The 27,886-nt window shown below is 35.5% G+C and overlaps 1 protein-coding gene across 1 annotated transcript in view; it reads right to left on the bottom strand.

The window, feature by feature from the left end:
* The window catches only part of DMXL2 (Dmx like 2), a 155,397-nt gene that overhangs the window by 65,109 nt on the left and 62,402 nt on the right, over positions 1–27,886 (bottom strand). The window contains exons 7-15 of the mRNA XM_081109000.1: positions 24,324–24,502; positions 21,891–22,074; positions 18,026–18,200; positions 14,763–14,999; positions 14,024–14,295; positions 12,313–13,009; positions 11,851–11,972; positions 6,181–6,270; positions 3,738–3,855 (exon numbers count right to left, since the gene is read on the bottom strand). Of these exons, the coding sequence (XP_080965126.1) occupies positions 3,738–3,855; positions 6,181–6,270; positions 11,851–11,972; positions 12,313–13,009; positions 14,024–14,295; positions 14,763–14,999; positions 18,026–18,200; positions 21,891–22,074; positions 24,324–24,502 (2,074 nt within the window). The remainder of the gene's footprint in view (positions 1–3,737; positions 3,856–6,180; positions 6,271–11,850; positions 11,973–12,312; positions 13,010–14,023; positions 14,296–14,762; positions 15,000–18,025; positions 18,201–21,890; positions 22,075–24,323; positions 24,503–27,886) is intronic.

Raw genomic sequence — 27,886 nt, 5'->3', positions numbered from 1 at the left:
ATAGGTTCATATGATACCAAAAAGAAAAAGAAAGCCAAACACCAACAACAATTCCTCAGTAACTCCTGGTGCTAAGGTGGGCACACACTACTTCCTCTGAGACGGTCAATGGGAAAGAACTAAGCACTTACCCTACCTTTCCTAAAAATAACTCTGTTCCAAAGCAGCCTAATAGCCCCAGTTCTTAAGGGCAAGGTTTTCTTTAAAAATGCTTTCCAGCTAATAAAGGAGAACCAACAGAATGAGAAAATCATAAATTTGTAATTCTTCACGAAATAATTGATTCAAAAGCAACATTACAATGGAAGAAACCATGATATAAAAACATTGCTGCAATCTTTACATTGGAGCCACTACCTGAAGCATCTGACTCTTAGCATCACTAAAAATGAGACATTCTAACATGTTATTTCTGGTGTGATACAGAAATACACAGAATTGCCTAAGAAGTTGACAATCTGTATCTAATAAAGTCTATAAAGCTAATTTGCACTTTTCAAGAAAAAGTTTAAATGACATCACAAGTCACTAGTCAGAGAAATTTCTATAAAATAACTCTCTCTAAAACAACTCAGTGGCATAATGAGAGCATAACGGGGGATCACTCTTAATTAACAATGAAACACAAAGTGTGAACTTTGTTTGGATATAGATCCAAAAAATAAAAATCCCCAACATATTTAAAACTATTAAATGGAGTCAATATGGACTAATTATTAGATAATTCTGAGGAATTTTGTTGTTAGTATACTAATAGCAAACATGTACAGAGGAGTAAACCAACATGATGGCTGGATTTCCTTTAAAATATTTCAGAACAAAAGGAAAATAGGGTAAAGTAAGTGTGACAAAATCTTAAAATCTTTAATCTAAGTTATGGGTATAGGGAGATTAACTCAACTATACACTCCATTTTTGCTTATAAGTGGCATTTTTAAAAATAATTACTGTAATTTTATACATAATTACACATCATTTTATTCATATCAAGTCTTTTAAGAAAATAGCTAAAAAATCAGAAAAAAATATTGGAGAAACTCTGCATAAAAATTAAAAGAAAATCAAGAAAAAAATTAGGAAAATCTTTTGGCCAGATTTTGTATTGACAAAGAAATAACAAAAGTGAAAATAAAATATATTTTTAAATGTAAGTCTTTCAATTAAAAATACTATAAATAAAAATACCAACTTTATATAAGCATTGTTTTCTAGTAGGTTGGTATGTGTTTACTGTTAGAAATAGCAAGATAAATGCTAAGAAAAAGCAAATTTTAAATCTATAAAGTAGTACTGTAATTCTTTAATGATAGTAAAAAACAAAAACTGAACATGACAATGACATAAGTTATAAAGAAGAAAAGTTTTGGAATATGAAGAAAGATACATGAAGGCAAAAAATTACTAGTCTGAGGGATGAAAAGATAATTGAGATAAACCTCATAGAGAACTCATTCTGATTTTCCACAAAATGAAAGAAAATTATCTGCATGAATTTATTATACTTTCCTTAAATGTCTATACATAATTCTGTGACAAAAGCTTTACAAGGAAATTAAATATGTCCATCTAGATACTTACAATCCATAACCAAACTAGAAAAAGTATCTGGATATTCTGTAAACTAAAAAGTATTTATCAAATAAAATAAATTATTAAACTAGAATATGTTTTTCCTACTTTCAAGTAGAATGTTCTATTTAATATGTTCTATGTTCAAATGGAACATAGCAGTTTTATAATTACAAAGTTATATCTTCTAAAGGGAATATTTTAAGCTCAAGTTTAAACTGAACATTATATAGCCTGGCCGGCATGGCTCAGTGGTTAAGCATCGACTTATGAACCAGGAGGTCATGGTTCAATTCCTGGGTTGCAGGCTCAATCCCCAGTGTGGGGCATACAGGAGGCAGCCAATCATGATTTTTTCTCTCATCACTGATGTTCCTATCTTTCTCTTTCCCTCTCTGAAACCAATAAAAATATATTTAAAAAATAAATAATTTGCCCTAGCCAGTTTGGCTCAGTGGATAGAGCATCAGCCTGCAGATTAAAGGGTCCCAGGTTCAATTCCAGTCAAGGGCACATGACCAGGTTACGGGCTGGGTCCCCGATAGGGGACGTGCAGAGGGTGGCTGATCGATGGTTCTCTCCATCACTGATGTTTCTATCTCTCTCTCCCTCTCCCTTCCTCTCTGAAATCAATAAAAATATATTTAAATAAATAAATAAATAAACTAACTAAACATCATATGGTTTGTTCTTGATAGTTCTTATGGAAAACTACTTTCACAAAAAGAAAAAGGAAATGTTATACTTCAAGAGAAAACTGTAAGACAGTACCTTTAATTCATAGCATACCTGAAGTTTCTAGCATACCATACAACATAGTATCTTACACTCTATATTCAATAAGTTTGTAGCAATTTATTATTATACTAAAGGCCCATTGCACAAATTCGTGCAACAGTGAGGTCTCTCGGCCTGGCCTACAGGATTGGGCAGAAACCGGCTCTCCAACATCCCCCGATGGGTCCTGGATTTCGAGAGACCCCACCTTTAAACTATCTGGGCTGGGGAGAGACACAGGAGGTTGGCCAGCTGCGGAGGGACCACAGGAGGACTCCAGGGTGTGTCCAGACCATCTCGCCCAGTCTCGATCAGCCAAATCCAAGCAGCAAGCTAACCTACTGGTTGGAGCATCTACCCCCTGGTGGTCAGTGCACATCATAGCAACTGGTCGACTGTCTGCCCCCTGGTGGTTAGTGCATGTCATAGTGAGCGGTTGAGTGGCCTTAGCATATCATTAGCATATTATGCTTTGATTAGTTGAACAGATGACCGGACACTTAGCATATTAGGCTTTTATTATATAGGATTTTGAACTTATACTAATTAATTGGTTTGCTTAAGATGCCACAGGGAACTTACTACCATTCAGAACAAATTAATTGTAGAGTTAAACAATTAAAATTAATATTTAAAATAAATAAACTAGATTTCATAAATAACATTTTTTTTACTTATTAAATTTATTGGGGTGACATAGGTTAATAAAATTATACAGGTTTCAGGTGTTCAATTCTACAATACATCATCTGTATACTGTATTGTGTATTCACTACCACAAGTCTCCTTCCATCACCATTTATGCCCCCATGCCCTCTTTTTCCTTCCCCCATTCCACCTTCCATTGGCAATCACCACTGCTGTCCTGCTGTCTGTGTCCATGAGTTTGTTTGTGTGTGTGTTGTTAATCCCTTCATCTTTTACACCCAGCCCTGCAACGCCCCCCACCCCTCTGACAGCTGTCAGTCTGTTCTCTATCTATGAGTCTGTTTCTATATTGTTTGTTAGTTTATTTTGTTCATTATATTCCACATATGAGTGAAATCATATGGTACTTGTCTTTCTCTGACTGGCTTATTTCATTTAGCATAACAATCTCCAGGTCCATCCATGCTGTTGCAAAGGGTAAAATATCCTTCTTTCTTATGGCTGAGTAGTATTCTATAAATAACATTTCTTGACAGAAGTCTATGTTGCCAATGAAACTGTCTTTCAATATGTAATTTCAGCCGCATATCTTCTAAATCTACAAACAAGCAATTATGATAGAACTGGTATATTTGCGTAAAATTATGAGAGTGATTACTTGTGTTATAAAGATCTATACTTGAAAAACTTTTTGGAGACCTCTTTTTTTAAGGTAAGTAAATTCATGACTTTTTAAAAAGTACCTTGTGATGGCTGAAAAAATACTTCTGTTTCCTTTTTCTCCAAATCTTCCTTATGTGGTTTATATCCTATAATGAAATCTTCTTGAAACACATGAAGCAATTGTGTATTTGCACCACACTACAAATATGAAAAAAAAGTTTAATTTTTGAAATTCTTTATCTCCCACACACCACTGCCCCAAAAATTCTAATGTAGAAGAAATTAATCTCTCCCATGATTTCTTTATCTATTGACTAACTGGAGAGAGAAAAAGCTACAGAAAAAAAAAGTCATCTGGACTGAGAAAAATACTTTCAAAGATGCTATAGTCAATAGCAGAAATGAGGAGCGATAATGAAAACAAATCAACAGATTTGCTTCTCAAAAAAGAATTCAAAAACAAAATGTAGTTAAGTGATCTATATAACTCTGAGCTCAAAAGTATCAGGCCTCATGCTTGGCTGGAAAAGGCAAAGCTAGCTCATTATGTAAGGCACATTAGCACAGGACTCCTTTGCTTTTCTTAATTCCACTTCAAAAAAAACCAAAAACCAGGAAGTTCTCGAAATACAGGGTACTCCCAATAAATCTGTGTGGTGGGAATTATGAGGACTCCTGAAACAGCCAGTGGGGATGACACACCTCTGGAGCAATGTACTGATACACAACTAGGATTTCTAGGAGGACGGCTGAAGCATCACTGTCAGCTGCTATGCTACATAATCATGTTTTTGGACCAGAGAAGAGTAAAGACAATCACAAATGGCAACTTAGAATCATAAAAATGAGAAATTCAAGGAAAGGCTAGAACCAAACAGAAGCCTAGTATGGAAGTATGTCAGGACAATTAGATAGTTGCCCCACAGATTTCAAGGTAGAAATAAGAAAAAAAAAATATTTTTACAGTCATGGTAGACTAAGGTCCCTCGCCAGAGAGAAAGAATAAGTGAAGTAAAAGGGGAGGGTGCTGTCTTCACAGATACAGAAATCGTACAATACACTGGGTACAAACCTAGAACGAGTTTTAAACTTTATCATTTATAAAAAGCCTGCCATTTATCAGAGCTTACTGTTTACCAGCCTTGTATTAAACATAGCCACGCAGTGGCCAGTGTGGCTCAGTTGGCTGGGCATTGTCCCATGCACCAAAAGGTTGCCAGCTAGTTAGGTAGTTAGGGCACATGCCCAGGTTTCAGACTCAATCTCCGGGGGGGGGGGGGGGGGGGGGGCATGCAGGAAGCAGCCAATCAATGTCTCACTCTCATATTGATGTTTCTCTTCCTCCCTCTCCCTTCCTCTCCCTCCCTCTCCCTCTTAAAAAAAAAATCAATAAAGTATCTTAAAGAAAAAAAGATAGGCACAACTAGAAGGGAAAAAGCTGTGAGCAAGTATGAAGTGAAAAGCAGAATGCTAGTGAATATTAGCAATTCACAATATGTAATATACTATATTAATGTCCTATGGAAAAGAGTAAAAAATGGGCTAAAGCAGGGGGTGAACTTCATACCCACTCCATTAAAAGTTAAGATATCTATGGGAATGAAGCCAATCCACTCTTCTACCATATCCCTATGGAATAGAAGGAGGAAATCACAGGGTGAATGTATAAGAAAAGCATGGATAGAAAAGTTAAGGGTTTCCTAGGAGGCATTAGTAATTCGAGTCTGGCATCCAGAGTTCTATTGCCAAGAACTGATGTGGTAATTTCTCTATATTGGTGAAAATTATTATGTTTTCCAAAAAAAAACAAAACATGAAAGGCACCATGGAAAAATAATGATATAACTCTGTAGCTGTTTCTAAGTATGGTGGGTTCTTTCTTCATTTCCTTGTTTGAAAATATCAGTAACTTCCTCACCAAACTAATATTTTTTTATATTTAGAATGAATATATTAGTTCTATCTCTTAGTCCGTAAATATGATCCTGAAGATACAAATATCCTGAGAGGTAGAATGAATTTCCAAACTCCTAAGGGAGAAGGTTCTCATTTCCTCACTAGTAGCTGGGGAAGAACACTGGCTGCACAAAAGACCTGAGATTAGAAAGATGTATATTTTTATTCTATTTCATCTGCATTTTAGTGGACCTCATAGAAGTACCTAATGTTTAGTATAAGAAGGCAAACACTCTAAAGATGAAGTCACCCTCTACTGAGTTGAAATGAGTAATAATGTAAGAGAAACCGCAAATCAAGCATCTATGCAGCTGTACTATATTTTCCCTCATGGCTTCCCCAATTACATCAAATGATCTTTTAAACAAGAAAATATGGCTATAGATACAATTCAACTGGAGGAGAATAATTCCTAAATCATTAGGTTTTCCACTACAAGAATTAAGAGAAGTTGGCTGTATTTAGTGTTAAACAAGAGAATTATTTTGAGAATGAAATATATTATATGGCATATGAAACACTGGGATGAAGTATACTAATATCACCAATTCACAAGCATGTTTTTACTTGATTGGTTATTGCATCGAGTTCAATAATGCAGCCAGGTCGAGCAGTAGATTGTTGGCTCACAATATTAAATACTTCTCCAATAAGTTTCTGTAAATAAAAGCACAAAATCAATAATTTATTAATCTATCTCAATATGACATAACATCTCAGACATTAAAGGCCCCTCTAACTTAACTGATTGACAATGACAATTCCAACATTCAAAGAAATATTGCAACTTGTTATACTCAGTCTTATTCTCATTTTTTAAACTAAATAAGCAGTTAGAAAAATCAAGTGTTTACATAAATAGTAAATAACTAATTTCAAGGCATCTTTTAACATGTCTTCTTCATGTTGCAACCTTAAAGCTCCATACAGACATTTTGATAATATTCCTGAAAAGATGGCTTATATAAATGCCAGAAAAATAAAAATTATAATGAATTCTGGTCTTAGTATAAATACTTAAACTTAAAATAAGTGTCAGTTTTAATATACTTATGATTATAGAGTAAATAATCTTCTTTTGGCCTCAGGATCTGATATGGTTCACCATTGTACTGTTAGATCCTGTCTTTATTTAAAATGTTAACATTTAATTCATCATGGAACTTTTGCTTTAATTTTGTTTAAAACGTTGCATTAAATAGTAATTAGCTTGATTACTGTTTTTCACCACTCACTCACCCTAATTCCAGCCGATCTGGAAGAAATACGGTACCAAATCTAATTCCACAAAACTTGCTGGGGCTTAACCAAGTGGCTCTCCACCTGAGCAGCTGGCTTCACAGCACAGGAGAATGCCTACTGAAATACAGCACCAGCTGGGGGTAATACCCTATGTGGTGGGGGGCTGCCTCCATACTACAGTATATGCCTAAGCTGGTGATTAATAAGATGCCATTTCCTCCACAGCGCGGTCTGCAGACCAAAGTGGCGAGGAAGAAGTAACCCCCTCTCTATTACACCCAACAACGCACCTATATAATGTTTTCCCTGTCCCCACAATCTTGCTCTTGATGTGCCTGAAGAGTGCTGGTGCTCAAAAGCCAAACATTTCTGTCAGGGAACCTGGTCAGAGGTCCATTATACTTTAACCTGAAAGCTGAGGCAGGCACTTGACTATTTTTGAACTCACGTTACTTCACCAACCTACTAGTACAAAGAAGAGTGACTGGTCAGGGTGAATGATCCTGGTTTGTTACTACAAAATGTGGACATAAAAAAAAACCTGTGTCTGAAATTCAAGGATTTCTTGATATTCCCATACCTATTTGAAATGTTGATGGGAAACAGCAGCAACTAAAAAAAGACAGGACTTCAAAGGACCTGGTTCCCGTGGGAAAGTTTGGGCAACTCCACCAGGTTAAAAAAAGGGGGGAAAAATACACAACAAAACAAAACACCCAAGGGAATGCAGAATTTGGTGGTGGGAGGAGGAGGCTACAATGATGAAGCTTGGCTTTGTGACTATAAGCACAGGAACAGCTCTCTGTTATGTTAATTGTTTCTCCCCTCCTCCCCGCCCCGCCTCCCAATTTCCCTGCTATGATGAGTACTGACGGTACAATCACAATTTAGGTTCCAAGGAGTATTATGACTGAATTGGCATCATTACACAATGATACAATACCAAACTGGAATCTGTGTTTCCCTTGTCTTGGAGATAAAGGATGCATACTGGAAACCCTATACAAACCACTAAAGACACACACATAGGATGTAGCTAATAAACCCATATAAAATAGATAAAATAGAAGCACAAGAAAATACTATATTCAAAAGAAACAGAAAAAGAAGAAAAGAGGAAAAAAGAACAGATGAAACGAATAGTGGGAAAAATAGCCAGACAGAACTTAAACCCAATTATAGCAATGAGATTCGAAGTTAATGTCCCTACTCCCCAAGCAGAGGTGAAGCCTAATTCCCCCTCTCCCTTGAGTGTGGGCTGTGCATAGTGGCACAATGACTTCCAAATAGAGCATGAAAGGGTAGGGGAAAAGGACGATAACTTTATACTGGGAAAATCTGGCAAACACTGAAAGCATGTACCCATCATATAATGGGATGAGAAGGGTACTGCACATCTGTGGTATTCCCCAAAACTCATAAATTCAGTGTAAGCATGAGAAAAAATAGCACAAAACCCAATTTGAGAGAAAATTCTATAAAATATCCGACCAGTACTACTCAAAACTGTCAAAGTCATGAGCAAGAAAACTGATGAAGAGCCTGGTCGGGGTGGCTCAGTGGTTGAGTGTTGCCTATGAACCAGAAGGTCACAGCTGATTCCTGGTCAGGGCACATACTTGGGTTTCTGCTCAATCCCCAGTAGGGGGTGTGCAGGAGGCAGCCGATCAGTGAGCCTCTCTCATCATTGATGTTTCTATCTGTCTCTCCCTCTCCCCTCCTCTCTGAAAGCAATAAAAATATATTAGAAAAGAAAAAGAAAACTGAAGAAACTTTTACAGATCAGAGAAGACTAATGATAACACAATGTGTTTTTCTGGATGAGATCTTGGAACACATTAGTGGAAATATCAGTTAAGTCTTAATAAAGTCTGGAGTTTAATTAATTTTATCATACCAACAATGGTTTATTAGTTGTGACCAATGTTTCCTGGTAATGTAAGAGAAAGCTGGCTGTGGGGTAGTCTGGTAACTCTACTTTACTTGCTACTTTTCTGTAAATCTAAAACTATTCTAGAATTAAAAGTTTATTTAAAAAATAACTAAGGCAATGAATAAATTAATGTTTTCAGAGTATAGAGATAAAGGAAAAAATAAGATAATTAACAGAGGCTGGTGGTTTAATGTTAATAAAGTCCAGAGAATAAAGAACTCCATGATTCCTATTTTGTCTCTGATTTGTTATTTCAATAATTTAGCTTGCAAAAGTAGAAATTTTCTACAATGGATAAGTATTACTTCTAAATTTTTTTTAATGGAAGGTTTAAGAAAAGAAGTGCATTGGGCCCTGGCCGGTTGGGCTCAGTGGATAGAGTGTCGGCCTGCGGACTCAAGGGTCCCAGGTTCGACTCTGGTCAAGGGCATGTGCCTTGGTTGCGGGCACATTCCCAGTGGGGAGCGTGCAGGAGGCAGCTGATCGATGTTTCTCTCCCATCGATGTTTCTAGCTCTCTATCCCTCTCCTTTCCTCTCTGTAAAAATTCAATAAAAATAAAGTAAAATTAAAAAAAGAAGTGCATTGGTAATGTGGAAGTAGAATGCCAGGATAAATAAAGAAGTTGCAAGAATGTGCCTAACTGCTCTAAATGAATTTATATTTTCTGGAAAAATAATGCCCAGGTTAGGGGAATTTTGCAAATGAGATCAATGAACAACATAGGAAGTTTCCTGAGAAATCATAGGGAATGTCATATCCAAAAGACTAAAAAAGGCAAATGTTCCAATTTTCAAAAAAGGAAAACAGAAAGTGCCTGATGTCTACTTAGTACAATGTTGTCATCAGGAGAGAACAGGTTGTATACATTCAATCTACTATCCATTAAAACAGTCATAGCATACATATTTCACTTCCTTTTTTTTACTTAAGAAGATTTGGCAGACAGGGTGTATTTCATTTCAGCAAAGTATATAACAAGCTGCCTCATGGAAATCTTTGGGACAGCCGGAGAAATATTCCAGACAATAAAAACGAAAAAAGATTTCAAATGTACACTACTAGACTCTTCACGCCTGTACTGTTTAAAACTGTAATAAATGACTTAGATGAAGATGTAGATACAACATTCATCAAATAAGCTGATCCTGTAAGTCAGACAATAATAACATATCAGAATATGGATTCAAAAATATACTAAAAAGTTGTATTGCTAAGTTGAGCCTAACAAAATGAAATGTAACAGGAAAAATAGGCCAACATTTGGGCCCAATTCAAATGCACAAATATAGAATGGCTTACTGGCCAAAAAACCAAAAACTTTGAGATATTTGGGAGTCAGCTCAATATGAATCAATTACATACAAAGGAGGTGGTGTGATTGTCAAAACACAATAGTATTTAATGACAGAGGCCATAAGACTGCTATATAAGAAACCTAACCAGAGTCAGATGTAAAAATTCAAGGGTACAAGATAGTTGTCATCAAATATCTGAGGTGAAATATAGGAAAAGAATTTTAGACTTATTCTAAATGGAACTAGGACTAATGAATAGAATTTAAGAAATACAAATAATTCTGATAGAACAGTGAGGGTAATTCAGACAGAATGAGCTGCCTTTAGAGTTAAGTTTTCCTTTTTGAAAGCCAGATGACAAATTGTCAGAATGTGGTAGAGGGGTATAAAGCATCAGATGGCTGGTTAAACTAAACGACTTTTAAAGTATCTTTTGACTCTATAATTTAAAGATGCTAAACCTTTGGCTCCATCCAGTTCAAGTTGTGTTCTCACTGTTGCTGGAACAAGCCTTACTTACACATATACTTTCCTATATCCACACTTACTATCAGGCCATTCTCTCACTCAGGCAAAAAAAAAAAAAAAAAAAAAGAATTTGTCTTTCTAAATATTATCCAGCCATCACAAATAAATCCAAATACTGTCTTTAATAAAGACTTCTATGCCTACCCTAAACTGTTATCTCTATCCTCTGAATTATAAAATACTCTGGTGCCATCTGTTAAACAATTAATTACAAACAATCCTCAGACACTTTTTCTGCCTTAAACTGCTATTTAACTTTTTATTAATAACTAGTAGTTCTGCGCACGAATCCATGTGCCAGTAGCTTGCTTCCGCCCTCCTGTAGCTCCCTCCAACCCCCTCTCCCCCAACCCGGCTCATAGCTTGCTGCCCTGCTCCCTCCTGTAGCTTTCTGCCACCTGCTTGTAGCTTGCTGCCCCACCCTCCTGCTGATCCGTGATCCGGTCGTTACGCTGTTGATCGCTATGCAACAAGCATTTGCATACTACACCTTTATTATATAGGATTTCTATCCTCAACTAAATTAAAAGCTCTTAAAGGCAGACACTGAAACTATAGTCTGTGTCCCCTACACATTTAGAGGCACAGCAGACACTCATCTTTGTTTTTAAATATTGGAAAAAATTTTATTGGAAGAGTTGTTTTATAAAGAGGCATGTTTTTATAGGTAAACCAGAAGCCCAGCGAAATCACATGGCCCTGCCCACCCGTGCTGGTCTTTGGTCGTTACAGTGTTAGGGCCACAGGCCTTTTATAACATAGATAGACAATCCACTATTCAAATCTGAGTATTAACTAATAGACATAATTTCTAGTTCATATGCAGAACTATTAGAGATACTGCCTCCCACTGATAATATATTCCAACCATAGCACTTTTTAAAATAATGAATCAAGCTAAAAAAAGTCAAATGTTCTAACCTTAACACAGACATTATTAAAGCTGCCTTAGAAAGACTAACAGAACCAAACTAAAAAGTAAAAAATGTCAAAAAGAAATTGTCATATTTTAGAAAAAGAAAAATTTATTTCTTTAAATGTAAAATGTATTGATGTGTGATGTGTAGACTATAATTTTGATTCATGTACTTCAGAGCATAAATTTTAAAAAATGAATTTGTCATACAGAGCCCAGAACATATGCTCATTTCCTAACCACCAACAAATCAAGATCCTAGACAACGTAAAAAAATGATTATCAGCTTAGCTGTATTAATAAAGTTTAGTAAATACTTACTGAAGATTCTGGATCTGACAGTTCATCTAGTAATTTCCTTGCATCTACCACAGCTTGATAGAGTCTGAGATTTTTGCCATCAGAAGCAACAAAGCAAGCACTTGCAGAATTGCAGTATGTGCCTGAAAAAGTAAACACTGGCATTATAATGTAGATTATTATTAGCTAAAGTATGAGAAACAATATCCATACATTTCTTTTTAGGCATAATCATGGTCAAGATCGTAATTAAGCACATATAATAAATGGATAAAAAATTACTGGCAAAAAATTTCAAGAGAAACTAGATTATGAGAGGGAAAAGGTTAAAAACAAATGTCTAGAAATTCTAAACATAAGTCTGATCCCTACATTCTGAATACTTATTTAAAATCCCCCTAATAATAACAAGTATAAACCATTTGGTGGATAACAAATAACAGTTTAATGCTTTTATTAAGTTCACAATTAAAATGAACTTACCAAGACAATAGCTGGGAATCAGAGTTGGAAGCCAAGCTACATTAGAGAAGGCTGAAGTATGTAAAGAGTTAATTCGAGCCAATTCTGATACTCCTCCAGTGTATGACAAAGGTCCTATTGGGTCTACACGCCATAGAATCAGTTCACTGTAGATTGCATTTGGGTCATGAAATGTACGAGTGGCTGCATTTCTAAGAGGTTGTTTCGAAGAACCTTTTATATGTTTTACAGGATCCATTATCCTACTCAATTTATTGACTGAGTCCCATTGACAATCTGATTCAGGAGTCAACAAAGCATTATGATGAGATGATGTCAATAACAGTGGTAAAACTGAATGACATGCCAGGTCATTGAGGTGAAATCGATGACCACAATATCTAAATTTGTGAGATACAGTTAGAACAGTGGTAAAGGCAGACTTATCAGCAAAAGTGACTGCCCACTGATTTAAAGAACCATCTATATGTTTAGAGACCATCATTACTGTGGGCGCTAGAATGTTCATATTTGTACTGTGTGATCTATAGTGTGACTGTGATCTGTGAGGACTGCCTACAGCCATCATTTCTTGGTATAGCAGAGTGGGATGAGACTCTTTTGTAGCATTTATGCAGGCATACATCATGATATTTTTACTAAGAGAGCTTGCATCACCAGAAGGAAATGCAACAGGAATCCGAGAAGAAAAAGAAACCTGAAAAACACAAGTATATGATTAAGTGTAAGTAGCCTGCGCCTCCTCTCAAAGTCTTCCAAAAATTTTCTATTTTCAAAATGCCAAATCTAAGCTTCCTAGCAAAAACTATAATTTCAACTTTTTATGGTCTAATCCAGTGATGGCGAACCTATGACACGCGTGTCAGAGGTGACACGCGAACTCATTTTTTTGGTTGATTTTTCTTTGTTAAATGGCATTTAAATATATAAAATAAATACCAAAAATATAAGTCTTTGTTTTACCATGGTTGCAAATATCAAAAAATTTCTATATGTGACACGGCACCAGAGTTAAGTTAGGGTTTTTCAAAATGCTGACCCGCCCAGCTCAAAAGGTTCTCCATCACTGTCATAGTGTAAGAGAAGACTGAAGGAAAAAAAGGTTCAAGTGCCTTGCCTATACAAATAAATGACCACAACCACATCTAAACTTCAAAAAAATAATGGATAAAGCTAGCTAGACTTAGTTAATACACTCAGGGGGTGAGAGGAGGGGGCTCATCCTGAATCACATTTTTAGGGTAGTTTCTTACTTTATTCAAAATACTGCAAAAAATATCAACATACCTATATTCAAATACTCAGTATCACATTTCAAGCCCAATTCATTTTACTTTGAACTATTCAAGCTTGCAATGTAAGTATTCTCTTCTCAGTTGCTTATCAAAAACAAAATCTTTGCCCTATCAGGTTTGGTTCAATGGATAGAGCATCAGACTAAAGAATCCCAAATTCAATTCTGATCAAGGGCATATGCCCCGGTTGCAGGCTTGATCCCCAGTAGGCGGCGTGCAGGAGGCAACCAATCAATGATTCACTCTCATCACTGATGTTTCTCTCTCTCTCCGTCTCCCTTCCTCTCTGAAATCAATAAAAATGTATTTTTTTAAAAAATCTTTGAGTAATTCTGAAAACCTGTTAAATCTGCATATAATCTGCTTCCTTTTATAGTTATATAAAATGTATTAATTGTTTTGTCAATAAAATATACCTGGACTTGTCTAAATATTCCAGGATTATATTCATCCAAGTACTTTATGTGCCACACCAGAAAGGTACCATCTACAGGGTGTATAGTAAAAAGCATATCAGGATTCTTATTCCATTCAGTTAGCAGCATTTCAATCTTCCGATCAAGCAGCACAGTAGGTAGTGGCATTGGTGCATTAGACCATGAATAGGTTCTAGGACTTCCCTCTCGTTCTCCATCTTCATGTTCTGATGATCCTGTACCTGCCTCAGATTCTCTGTCCAGGGATAACTCTGAATCAGAAAATAACTGTGTCAATACATACAAGTTTTAGTACACACTACTAATACTATAAAAATTCATTTATGTACTAGACTGCAAATAAATAGCATACCATCTTTAGAAACTCTAAATTCCTTTTCCAAATTATGGTCAAGAAAAAAAGCAAAGAAGGAAACTATTTTCTGGTCTGAACGGAAAATTACTATACTTCTTACTTTGGATAAAATCAAAATTTAATTCAGACTACCATTATAACCATTAGCAAAATTTATTCCCCAAAAAGTGATATGGCTTCCAAAATAACACAATACTCAAAGCAATATATTATAACAAAACATATGATAGTCAGTAAATATTTGTTGAATGAATGGAAAAGTCAAAAGGAAGGAGAGCGGAAAGAAAGAATTACAAACTAAAAGTAGCACCACAAAGAGTTGTTACTTTGAAAAAAAGAAAAACCTGAATATAAGATACTAACCATGGTCTAGTTTCATATGTAAACCCCTCTCTCTTTCCTCCTGTGAATGCTCCTCGTCTTCTCTATCTGCATCGCTTTCATGATCTACCTGCTTTTCAGAAAGTTTTCGTAACTCCTGCATAAATATTTCAGTAGATAATGTAAAATGAAATTCCTTGTTGTTTAACCAATGAACCACAAAACCACCATTTCCATCATCGATGTTAAATACAGTGCCAACCAAGGCACTTGGAATATCTGTGAAAACAAAAAAAGATTTCAATATGAATTTTTAATGGTTTTAAAAATATTGTAAGTGCTGATAAAGATCAATTCCATACCTACACAGAAAAAAGTGCTAAACAAGTCAACATAACTCTAGCAGGATTTGTAAAAAATTTAACTGAATTTAATGATAAATATAAATATTAAGAACTAATGACATAGACTTATATGGAATTAAATTACTAATTAAATACCAAATACACCAAATGTACAAACCTTTATTGAATCCTGGTTTGGGGACAGAAGAACAAAAAGCTAAACAGAAAAGCAACTATAAAAGGCATTTCTGAGATATCTGGAGTAATTTAAATTTAAATATGAACTGAATATTAGAGGTTATGGAATTACTTCTCATTTTCTTAAGTATAATAATGATATTGTGATTATGTGAAAGAATTTCCTTAGTCTTAGAAGACACTTGCTAAAGTATATATTGGTGATGTACCATGATATGTGTCACTTATGTTGAAAAGATTCAGAAAAAAATTTACACAGGGGGCAGGGGCAGACTAGAGAGGTCAATGCAGGAAAAAGGAGGATATGTAATACTTTCAACAATAAAGATTTTTTTTTTAAAGAAAAAAATTTTACATACACGTGCCCACATACATGAGTCCACACCCATGTGCTCACACAAACATAAACATATGTGTGTGTATACAGACAGAATAAAGCAACTGTTGCAAAATGGTAGCAATTATTGAATCAAAATGGAAGAACTGAGTGTTCACTGTACTATTCTTCCAACTTTTCTGAATATTTGAAACTTTCCTAAAAATTTGGGGGGAAATAATGACAAGGAAGAACACAGGAAGGCAAGCAAAATCCTAAGTATATCAGGTTTTCTCCATTTGAGGTAACCGAAATTCATGATATAAATTATTCATATAAAATAGTATAACTCAAAAAATTAATCTCTTTAATTCCAATGTACATTATAAATAATCTATTCAACAGAAAGAAAAAAAAAACCCATTGTCCTCTATTTAAAAAAAGAGAAAACCTAAAGATAAGAGCACAGAATATTCTAGTAGTGTTCTATTAATAAATATCTTTGTTAAATAAGCTCCATGTTGTTCTTTCTTGCCAATTCCTGGATGGCAGTCCTGGTTTTCTGAGTAAAATAAAACAAATCATGTAAAAGAAGACTTGTAAATTAATCTTATAAGCCAGTACATCCCATATGTACCTATGTAGTATTCTTGCTAAAAATGTTTAACCTAACTCTTACCATGAACAAATACTCAAACAACTGCAAGACATTCTAAAAGTAACTGAGAGATAACTTTTATGAGACTGAGAGACTATTTTTGACAACTGAGACAGAGGGACTATTCTAGTTTAGAGGAGCTTAAAAATAAATAACAATCAAATGCATAAAAAAAAAGAATTGACTTTAAGAAATAAAATCAAAAACATTTTTAAAAAAAGAATCGACTTTAATATAAGCTATATATTTGATGATATTATTTTATCCATGTTCCTTGCATGTGATAACCGTACTATGGTTAGGGAAGAAACTCCTCTTTTTTCAGAAGACGTATTTTGAAATATTTATGTAATGTTGTAAAATATTTAGGAATGAAGGATAGTGTCAGTGACAACTTTACTTTCAAATGGCTCAGCCAAAACTGTGGGAGGAGGGAGCAAAGACATATATGGGCAGAAGAGGTGAATAAAGGCATACATATAAGATGGTAACTGATGAGTTTGGGTAAAGGGTATATGGATATTTGTTGTACTATGCTTTCGGCTTTACTATGGGTTCAAAAATTTTCCTGAAAAAAAAAAAGGTGGAGAAGAGTCCTATAGTACAAAGTTATTTGCATTTAGCAATCAACTTGGTCACCCTAGATGTTATGTTGTATTTACATACACTAACTACAAATGCATAATGTTAGATATTTTTTTCAAAATGATGTTAGATATTTTTTTCAAAATGATGAACATATGCAGTCCTTAGACTCAAGTGATATGAAAATCATCTATCACAGGGAACAATCCTTCTATCCTATTCCATTTCATTAGAATAGTGTGTACACTTAAAAAGCCAAGCTTTCTAATATGCGTTGAGTTTACTGCATACTATCACTAATTGCATTTTGCTTAAAGTTACGTCTTCATGACAGTAATGCAAGGTTCTTTTCAAAAGCTTAAAAATTTAGCCTGGCTGGTGTGGCTCAATGGTTAAGCATCAACCCATTAACCAGGAGGTCATGGTTCAATTCCCAGTCAGGGCACGTAGGTTGCAGGCTCCATCCCCAGTGTGGGGCATGCAGGAGGCAACCAATCAATGATTCTCATCATTGATGTTTCTATCTTTCCCTCTCCCTTCCTCTGTGAAATTAATAAAAATATTTTTTTAATGACTACAACTTTATATAACTATAGTTCTACCTGCAATGTAATGAAATTTATAGGCCTTCTCATATGTTTTTCAGGCAGAAAGAAAACAATGCCCTTAAAGAAAAGCTTTCAAATACGCTTTTGCCAACACTGGACCTGTGTCAAAATACTTCTCAACCACATGGGACAAAAAAGCAAAAAGAAAATATCAAGGTTAAAGGAAAAAATATCTTTCCCTAGACATATCTTTCTTGTAAGACAAGAAAGTCTATGGAAGTAGAAAACAAGACATGCTGAGACACAAGGAAAAGTATGCAAAAATATATTTAGATTGTTATAAAGAAGAGTTGAGTAGAAAGAATAACAGTGAAAACATAAAAAGGGGATAAATCACAGTAATTAACCAGGCCGCCACCACTTGCGCTCCCAAGTTCAAATAAAGTTCACTTTACTGAGAACCCTTGCTATATTCTAGACAGAAAAAGGTGCTCAAAATACTTACCTGAAGTTATTCCCTGAGAATCACATAATCTATATTTAAGACAAAATGGAATATTAACATAAAGAACAGGTTATAAAAGTAGTCTCACTTTTTTATTTATTTACCTTATTTCAGCATATTTATAAGAAAGAAAACTTTTACTATCCTTTACCTGTGGCAGGATTGATGCTCGCTGCAATGTGAAAATGGCACAGTGCATTTGCATGATGGGAAATGTGTCTTTGTACTTCATGTGTTGTCCTCTGATCAGGCATTAATTCAGTGTGAGTTACAAGAACAGAAGACCTCCTTTGTCCTTTTCTTAAATTTTTCAAATGGTGTATTGTCTAAAATAGAAAAATAATTGCTAAATTCAACTTTCAGAAGTCTAGTAAGTGCCGATCTAAGTACTTTTTATTAAGGATTTTATGATTTTCTTCTCTGTAAAACCTGATATTTTAAAGGAAACTCTCTTCACTACAGTAGAACAATTCAAAATGTAGACTCCATAGTTCTTGCATATTTTATAGTTCAAGGCAGAAGTAGCTGCTCAAAAACACTTAATATTATCTATAAAAGCCCCTATTAAGATTTGGAGTAGAGAGTCTAGTTTTTTCAGGATATCCCAGTATTGACATGAAATTTACTGTTCATAAAAGGAAAAAAGTTTTCCAAGTCTTGCCCTAACTGGTTTGGCTCAATGGATAGAGCATCAGCCTGCAGAATGAAGGGTCCCAGGTTCGATTCCAGTCAAGGGCACATGATGAGTTGTGGGCTCAATCTCCAGTAGGGGGCGTGTAGGAGGCAGCTGATCAATGATTCTCTCTCATCATTGATGATTCTATCTCTCCCTCTCCCTTCCTCTCTGAAATCAATAAAAATATATTTAACAAATTTTTTTTTCCAAGTCTTCCTACCAGGAAGAATATTTCTCCCCAAAAGTCTCACTTAGAACTAAACAGTCAGTCAAACAGTCTACTTTATGATCTCTATTATAAAGAAGAGGGTACAAAAATACAGAATAACAAGGGGAAGCTAGCCAGGAAAGACCTCATGATAGTGACCAATGAGATCTGTTTAAATTGAGATATGTCTATATGAAAAAATTCTCTACTAACATACGGGATCATATGAACTATTTTGACATGGGTCCCTATCATTCATTCTCTGCATGATTTTTTCTCCATACCATAACTCACCCTCACAGTACTTCCTTATTTTGTCATATTGTCATGCTGTATAATAATTTCCCCTTCTTTTCCATTGTTCCTCACATTCAAATAAAATGAAGCATCATCTCAAGTCTTTCTCCATCAAAGTAACACATCTTGTCCTTTCTTTTAATTTCCACAGCCCTTCTCTCTTTTCATATGGAAAACAGTATCAGTTCTAATGTGTGTCCTCCACCTCTGGTCTCCCTCCTAAGGAGTTGCTTATTTCTTTGACAATAGGGTAAAGGTGGGTATTAGAGACTTCCTGCTCCACACTGCTTATCAAATTATTTTCACTCCATCTTTGACATTTATCATTAGTTTTAATTAGATTGGCACAGCTGGTGTAATACTGGCTGCTTATTTTATCCTAGGAATGCAGTTAGGAGTTTCATAGGAAAGGATTTCAGAAAGCAAAATAACTTGTAAGTCAGATAATTAGGCTTTTACTATTAAAAGCAATTTTAATATTATTAAAGTGTAGCAAAATTTGCCAAACCACAGATTATACATGTTTACTTATATTTTTGCTTTTATTTTATACTAGAGGCATAGTGCATGAATTCATGCACTGGTGGGGTCCGGCCAGCTTGGCCCCAATGGGGGTGGATCAGGGCCGGGTCTTTTGGGGAGAGGAGGAGATGGTGTGCGGTTGGCTGGCTGGCCCATCCCGATCAGGGCCAATAAGGGCCAGGCCAACTGGGAGAAGGGGCCACGGGCGATTGGCCAATGGGCCCCGCCCCCGATTGGGGGGGGCCAATTAGGGGTGGGGCCGGCCATGGGGAGGGGCTATGGGCTGGCCAGCCCTGCCCCCAAATGGGGTGTGGGGGCCTATCAAGGGCCAGTGGCATGGGGGAGGGGCCATAGGTAGTTGGCCAGCCAGCCCTGCCCCTGATTGGAGTGGGGGGCCGATTGGGGGCAGAGCTGGCTGGGGGGAGGGGCCACTGGCTGAATGGGCTGGTGAGGGCCCATTGGGGGTGGGACCAGCCAGCAGGAGGGGCCGCAGGCACTTGGCCTGCTTGTCCTGACCCTGATCGGGGTGGGGGGGTCCTGATCTGGGATAGGGCCAGGTGGGGGGTAGGGGCTGAAGGAGGTTGGCTGGCCAGCTCTGCCCCCTATTGGGGTGGGGGGGGGCAATTGGTGGGGCCAGCCACCCTGTCGTCGATCGGGGTGGGAGAGGCCCATCAGGGACAAGGCCAGCTTGGGGGAGGGGCGGTGGGAGGCTGGCCACAGTGGGCATCATAGCAACCGGTCAATCTGGTCGTTATGGCGTTCCAGTTGCTAGCTCTTTAGATAGATAGATAGATAGATAGATAGATAGATAGATAGATAGCAGTTAGTAATTCAATTTAACGAACACTTATAAAACAATATATTAAGTACAAAGAAGTCTAAAATCTCTTAGTCTCTAAAAGCTCATATATAATTAAAAGATAAAATATGTTACATAAGTATAAATTACTGTAACTATGTAGTAAATAAATTAAGCACTTTTCCCACTAAATGAAAATGAATATCAAAGCAAATGTAACTTTAACTGTTCTGACTTTTGCTTTTAATTTCATTTATGCTTTAAATGTTGAGGAAAAAATGTATAAATAGCACCCGATCACAGCTCATTTCAGAGCAGGCCTACTTTATATAAAACTTTTACCTACAACATCCTTAGCCAAACCCAAGTAATAGTTTAGCTTGCTGAAACAGCAAGCCATTTTGTCTGTGCAACCACTAGAGTGTTAATAGAAATGTACAATCTATAATAATAAAAGCATAACATGCTAATTAGACCGGACATTCTTCCAAATGACCTTCTGGATGAAGCTGGAGCTGCAGCCACGGGATCGAGGGATCCAGGTAGCCGCCGTGGCTGCAAGGGAGGGATCCAGGCAGCCACCGTGGCTGCAGAGGACTACTCTTGCACGAATTTCATGCATCAGGCCTCTAGTTTATATATAATCAGCAATGTAGAGAGGTAACACATTAAATTTAAAAAGCAAGTTATAAAACTATTTTAAAATAGGTCTCAATACTGTAAATAAAGAAAAGTACATATATACACATAACTGGAAGAGTGGCATTACAAAATGCATATTTTTCCTTCTCCTAACCTAATTATAGAATAAGCACATATTCTTTATGTAATAAAAACAGTCACATGAAAAATTAAGAAAATCAATAATTAAGTTTACTAAAATAAATTTCGGGTAATTTCTAATAATGTGTTTTTCTCATTTTATTCTCTAATCACAATAGATACAACAGTTTATGCTATAATATAAATAATTTAATTTCTTAGAAAGCACATCTATTTCATATGTATTACATTTAAGTATTGGAAAAATATTAAACTTTCCACTTTCAAAATACTAAACCATGGAAATTGTAAAGCAATGATATAACTTCACTTACATCTAATATCTTCACTTTATTCTTAAGAATCAAGTCATTTTTAAAATTAAAACAATAAAAGTAAAATTTAACCCTCATGAAACAAGCAAAATATTTTTAATTATGACTAATTTCAAGAAAAAGTAAAGCTACATTTAGTTGTTTTACTAATCAAAGCTGCTTACTCCAGTAGATTTTCACATTTGACACTAAAAATGAAAGAATTAAAATTATATTATTTACCTAGATTATATGTCTGATCATTACTATCTGTAGTTGGTTTCTAAGTGGTATAAAGAGTAATTTAACAAGCATAAAATAAGTGATATTTCTCTGCTATTAATTTTGTCGTTACATATACCATATGCATTATCTGATCTCAGTTTTATAGGCACACATATCTTTAAAATTCATTTACCATCTTAAACAATATAATACCTCTAGAGCGTGTTGTATTCTGTCTTTGTGTTTCCCAGCATGAGTAAGGTTGCCGGCAACGCTGGAAGTGGTGGTCTCACAAATCTGCTCACCCAAGAGACAGTCTTCTGGTAACAAGGTTTCTGCCCAGAGCCGGCAGACACCATCAAGGCATGAAGTTAACAACACATTACAGACAGAACCTCTAATGACAATGAGAAATAAACAAAGGTAACTCGAAATATCAACACCATCAATTAATTAAAGGCTATTAATACTTGGCTCTTCACATATAAAGATGACTTTAGTGTCAAACTAACAGTATGACTTATGGGTAGTTATTTTTCCAATAATAGAATGGATTTCCACTATTTCACACTTTCATCAAAACCCATTTATCACCTGCTCATACCTACAGGGTGGGAAGTTGGATATAGGACTGCAATCAATTACCATAAAATAGGAACAAGCTATCTTTCCCTGACATTCTCCTTAATTCATTAAAATCACACCTCAAACAGCTAAGCTAAGTGACAACACAGTATTCTTCCAATTGCTTTAAAAATCACACTGTATGGGGAAAAAAGTGGCCAATTAACTTGAAATCATACACTGTATTGCTGTGATCATCATAAAAATTAGGAAATGGTCTTGACAAAGGAAACAGAAGTTAATGCCAGATTACACATGTGCTGCTTTAAAAACTAGGCTCTAGAGAGAAACATTAATATCTTCCAAACAAAACAAAACAAATAGCAAAAGAAAACCTAATCATTACAAATTACAGAATGACCATAATAAAAGATCACTAAAAGTAATTAAACTATGTGACAGGGCAGCAGCTACATCATTTTGCATCATCCTTCTTATAATCTAAATAATTATAAATAGGTAAACAAATAAGCATCTTCACAATAAAACTGTAAAGAGCATATCATTTCAAACTATAAATCAATTTCCATTATAAGCAAAAATGTCACAGCATCAAGCAGCTTAAGTGACTTAATACCTTGTCATGAAAGAACGAAAAAAATTCTTCCTTTTAAAAAAATGCTTACATAGAATCTCAAAGGGAGAGTGTTTTTCAAATGTTTTCAATAGATGCAAATAATTAAGAAGAATGAACCTTTCATTCAGATTCCAAAAATGTATAAATTCCCCATGTTATCATTTACTGAGCATCTCTACAATGTGTGCTGTATTTCCCATCAGTTGTAAACAGACCTCAGATATATTTAGCAGATGAAATAACCCTCCTTCAAGAATAAATACAGATTTCTAAGCAAGCTTTTATAGAACTGTGTATATTATACAGGAATCATTTGCATGAGCTGTTTCGTAGTTTATTTAACTTCTAAATACTTTCGAAACATGCTGTAACAATGAGGAAAAACTTATAATAATAAATCCTTTAAGGTCTTGCTGATAGCCCTAAGAAATACCTGGCCACTTGATTCACTGTATATGACATGCTTCTCCGCCATGTGTATTACTGGCAGTTTATTTATGTTTTATTTCCCCTCAATGGGTGCTTTCCTGTTACTTGCAAACATTTCCTTCTTAGAATGCTCAACTACTGCTGCTAACAATACCAGCTAACACTGTCTGAGTACATACTATGCACAAAGGCCTATACTAAGCATTCACATACACTAACACATTGTAGTCTCACAATAACTCCTGAAGTAGGTACTATTACTACCCTTATTCTACAGAGAGAGAAACTGAGGCATAGAGAACTTCAAAAATCCAGTAGCCCTGACCAGTGTGGCTCAGATGGTTGGAGCATTGTCCCGTACACCAAATGGTGGCAGTCAATAAATAAATATTTTAATATATTTTATTGACTTCAGAGAGAAAGGGAGCGGGAGAGAGAGATAGAAACAGCAATGATGAGAGAGAATCATTGATTGGCTGCCTCCTGCTTGCCCCCCACAGGGGATCGAGCTCTCAACCCGGGCATGTGCCCTTGACTGGAACCAAACCTGAGACCCATCAGTCCGCAGGCCGATGCTCTATCCACTGAGCCAAACCAGCTAGGTCAATAAAAATATTTTTTTTTAAAAAGATGGCGGGGCTCAATTCCTGATCAGGGCACATACCCAGGTTGTGGTTTCAATCCCTAGTCAGAGCAGGTGCAGGAGGTAAACGATCGATGTTTCTCTCTCACATTGATGTTTCTTTCTCTCTCTCACTCTCTCTCCCCCTCCTCCCTCCCTCCCTCCCTCCCTTCCTCTTTCTAAATATCAATTTTTTTAAAAATTAAAGGGAAAAATGTTAGTCAAAAGTTCATGAAGCTAGTAACAATAGCAGCAGGATCTAAATTCAGGCAGTTGACACCAGAGCCTATGCTCTTAATTGCCACCATGTCAATGTTGTAAAAAGAAGATTGTTTTCTTATTTTTATAAACATGTAAGGATACAAATGGAAGTTATCTGACACGTTTATCTAACCTGGGCATATACTTGCTAGTTTTACGCCATGAAAAACCTGTCACAGTTCGAGGATGTGCCAAATAAACAAAGGAAAATTGGGTAGATGCCTGTCTCCTTTTCACTTCGTGATGATCCTGAGGTATAATTGAAGACTTCCATCCAGTCATAGGATACCATACTTTCAAAAGACAATCATCCTGCAAAAACATATAGGTCAGCATAAAATTAATTTACACATACATAATTCAATACTTAAGTGGTTTGAAGAAGCTTTAAAATTAAGCTATATATATATATAAAAAACTAATATGTGATACATATTACAAAATTAATGTGTACTATATGTGTATAGTACAAAACCAAATCTAAAACGATATTATTCTAAAGAATACTATTCTTGAAAAATAAAAGGACCATTTACTCATCATTATCAATCTTCTCTGCATAATGGTAGTTTTTCAAATAGAGGCTGGTGCCAAGTTCCACCATTTAAATATACATGGGTAACTTTAGAGGAAGATTCTGAAACCAGATGCCAGCCCCTTGAATAAGATAAAGAATAAGAAAGATGCTGTGTTATCAGCCGCTGTCATCATCCTTTCCTTTTTCAAGAGATCTGTAAGGGTGAAACAAACCCTTTTTAAATGTGAATTGTTTCCTACTCTAAGTCACGAATCAGCAAACTTTTCCTATAAAGGGCCAGAGAGTAAGTTAGCCTTTGTGGACCATACAGCCTCTGACACAAATTCTTCTTGATTTTTTTCTTACAACCTTTAAAAATATAAAACCATGCTTGGTGCATGGGCCACAGTTTTCTGATCTTTACTCCAAATGACAAGAAAGCATTTAGGCAGTTGTCAGGAATCACCTCCATGCCTACATAAGATATTTGCAGGCATAACAACAGGAACTGACTTTATCATTTTACTTAGTTCTAACAATTTTGTTATAGGCCTATATAATTATAGCTTATTTAACATACTATCTACTTTATAGTGCTTTATCCTTAATGTAAAAAGTGCATTAAGGAAAATAATAAAATTTTATCATTTATGCAAAAATATCAATCTCTAAGAAACAATGAGATTATGTATTCCTGAAAAGTGTGTATAGGTCCAAATATTTTTACCTGGACTAGGTAAACACCTGTTTTTTTCCTTCTTGGTACTCATTCTCAATTTATAATGCATAATTTATGTTTCCAATAATGTTTCATTTGGATATTTGAATTATACAGTGAATCTCTTTTAGTGCTTACTCCGAGACAACCACTTAACAATGACTGTACTAAATGTTTTCCTCCAAATACCTTCTTCACCTTAGCATGATTTTCATCTAACCAAATTTACTGCACAATCTATAGCAGTGATGGCGAACCTTTTGAGCTGGGCATGTCAGCATTTTGAAAAACCCTAGTTTAAACTCTGGTGCCGTGTCACATATAGAAATTTTTTGATATTTGCAACCATAGTAAAACAAAGACTTATATTTTTGATATTTATTTTATATATTTAAATGCCATTTAACAAAGAAAAATCAACCAAAAAAATAAGTTCACGTGTCACCTCTGACACGCGTGTCAGAGGTTCGCCATCACTGATTTATGGCAATGGTTTCAGACTATGTACCATGAAAGCCGTAGAGGTAGCTCAGAGCCCCTCAGGAGTCATAGAGGATAGAGAGAGGACCTACACAAGTAGGTACTATTTTACCCTTTCCCATTCCTACCAGCCTCCCCACTTTCATCTGTTACTGCCTAAAACTCAAAAACCACACAAAAGTCAAGTAGAGATCATTAACAGAAAGATAGCTAGAAAATTCCCAAATATTTAAAACTAAAGAAAACACTTCTATATTACAAGAGAAGTTTTAAAATATGTTGAACTAAAAGAAACTTAAAGCAAAATATCAAAATGTGAGGCTTGCAGCTACATTAGTGCTTAGAAGGAAATGTGTCAAAAAAGAAGTCTTAAGTCTATGGTCTAAGCTTCTACTGGAAGCAACAAGTAAAAGAGCAAAGTGAACCCACAGTAAGCACATGTAAGGAAAAACAGAAACTAATGAAATAAAATTTTAAAATATAAAGAAATCAACAAATTCAAAGCTTTTTTAAAAAAAATCAATAAAATTAATAATCTTCTATCTAGAGTAATCAAAAATAATATTTAGAGATAAAACACAAATTACCATTATCAAGAATGAAAGAGGGGACATGACTACAGATCCTACAAACATGAAAAGAATGATGAGGTGATATTTTGAACAATTTTATCACAATAAATTAAACAATTTAGGTTAAATGAACAAATTCCTTGAAAGACAACTTTGAAAATTAACCAAAGAAATACGAAACCTGAATGGCTCTATATCTATTATAAATATGCTGAATTCACAATTTGAGATCTTCCCTTTTAAAAAAGCAAAAACACAAAACTAAAGCTACAACTAAAACCCTAGGCCCAAATGGTTTCATTAATTTTACCGAACATTTACCTATCCACACAAATTGTTTCAGAAAATTGAGGAAAAGGACTTACTGTGTAAGACCATTTTAGTTTCAAACATCTTTAATAAATTATTAGTAAATCTAATCCAGCAGTATATTTAAAAAGAAATCATAACCAAGTGGAGTTTATTCTAGCAAAGCAAGGAGGGTTTAACATTTGAAAAATAATCATTGTTATTCATCATATTAACAAAATAAAAAGAAAGCCTATATATTTATCTCAAAACAGTTGACCCTTCAACAACATGGGGGTCAGAGGTGCCAAAACACCCCTAACACCCAGTGATCCCACTTCTAGGAATATATCCCAAGAAACTAGAAACACCAATCAGAAAGGATATATGCATCCCTGTGTTCATAGCAGCACAATTCACCATAGCTAAGATTTGGAAATAGCCTAAGTGCCCATCAGCAGATGAGTGGATTAAAAAACTGAGGTACATCTACACAATGGAATACTATGCTGCATTAAAAAAGAAGGAATTCTTAGCATTTGAAACAGCATAGATGGAACTAGAGAGCATTATGCTGAGCGAAATAAACCAGTCAGAGAAAGATAAATATCACATGACCTCACTCATTGTGGAATATAATGTACAACATAAACTGATGAACAAAAACAGATCAGACAGAGAAGCATCAATCAGACCATCAAACCTCAGAGGGAAGATAGGGGAGTAAGGGGGAGAGATCAACCAAAGGACTTGTATGCATGCATATAAGCCTAATCAATGGACACAGACACCAGGGAGGTGAGGGAATGAGTGGGAGTGTGTGTGTGTGTGTGTGGTGGTGGGGGGGGGGGGAATGGGGGGAGATAAGGACACATATGTAACACCTTAATCAACAAAGAAAAAAATTAAAAAAAGGTATGTAACTTTTGACTCCCCCAAAACTTCAGTTGTTCCTCAGTATCTGTGAAATATTGGTTCCAGGCACACCCATGGATTCACAAATGCAGATTGAAATATTTTCAATCTGGAGTTCATTGAATCTGTGGAGGTGAAACCAGGGAATAAAAAGGACCAACTGTGTACTTATTGAAAAAACTTCACATATAAATAGACCCACAAAG

This window comes from Myotis nattereri (assembly GCF_964212035.1).
Source record: "Myotis nattereri genome assembly, chromosome: 1".
Classification (NCBI taxonomy): Eukaryota; Metazoa; Chordata; class Mammalia; order Chiroptera; family Vespertilionidae; genus Myotis; species Myotis nattereri.
This window is presented reverse-complemented; position numbering and strand designations above follow the sequence as displayed.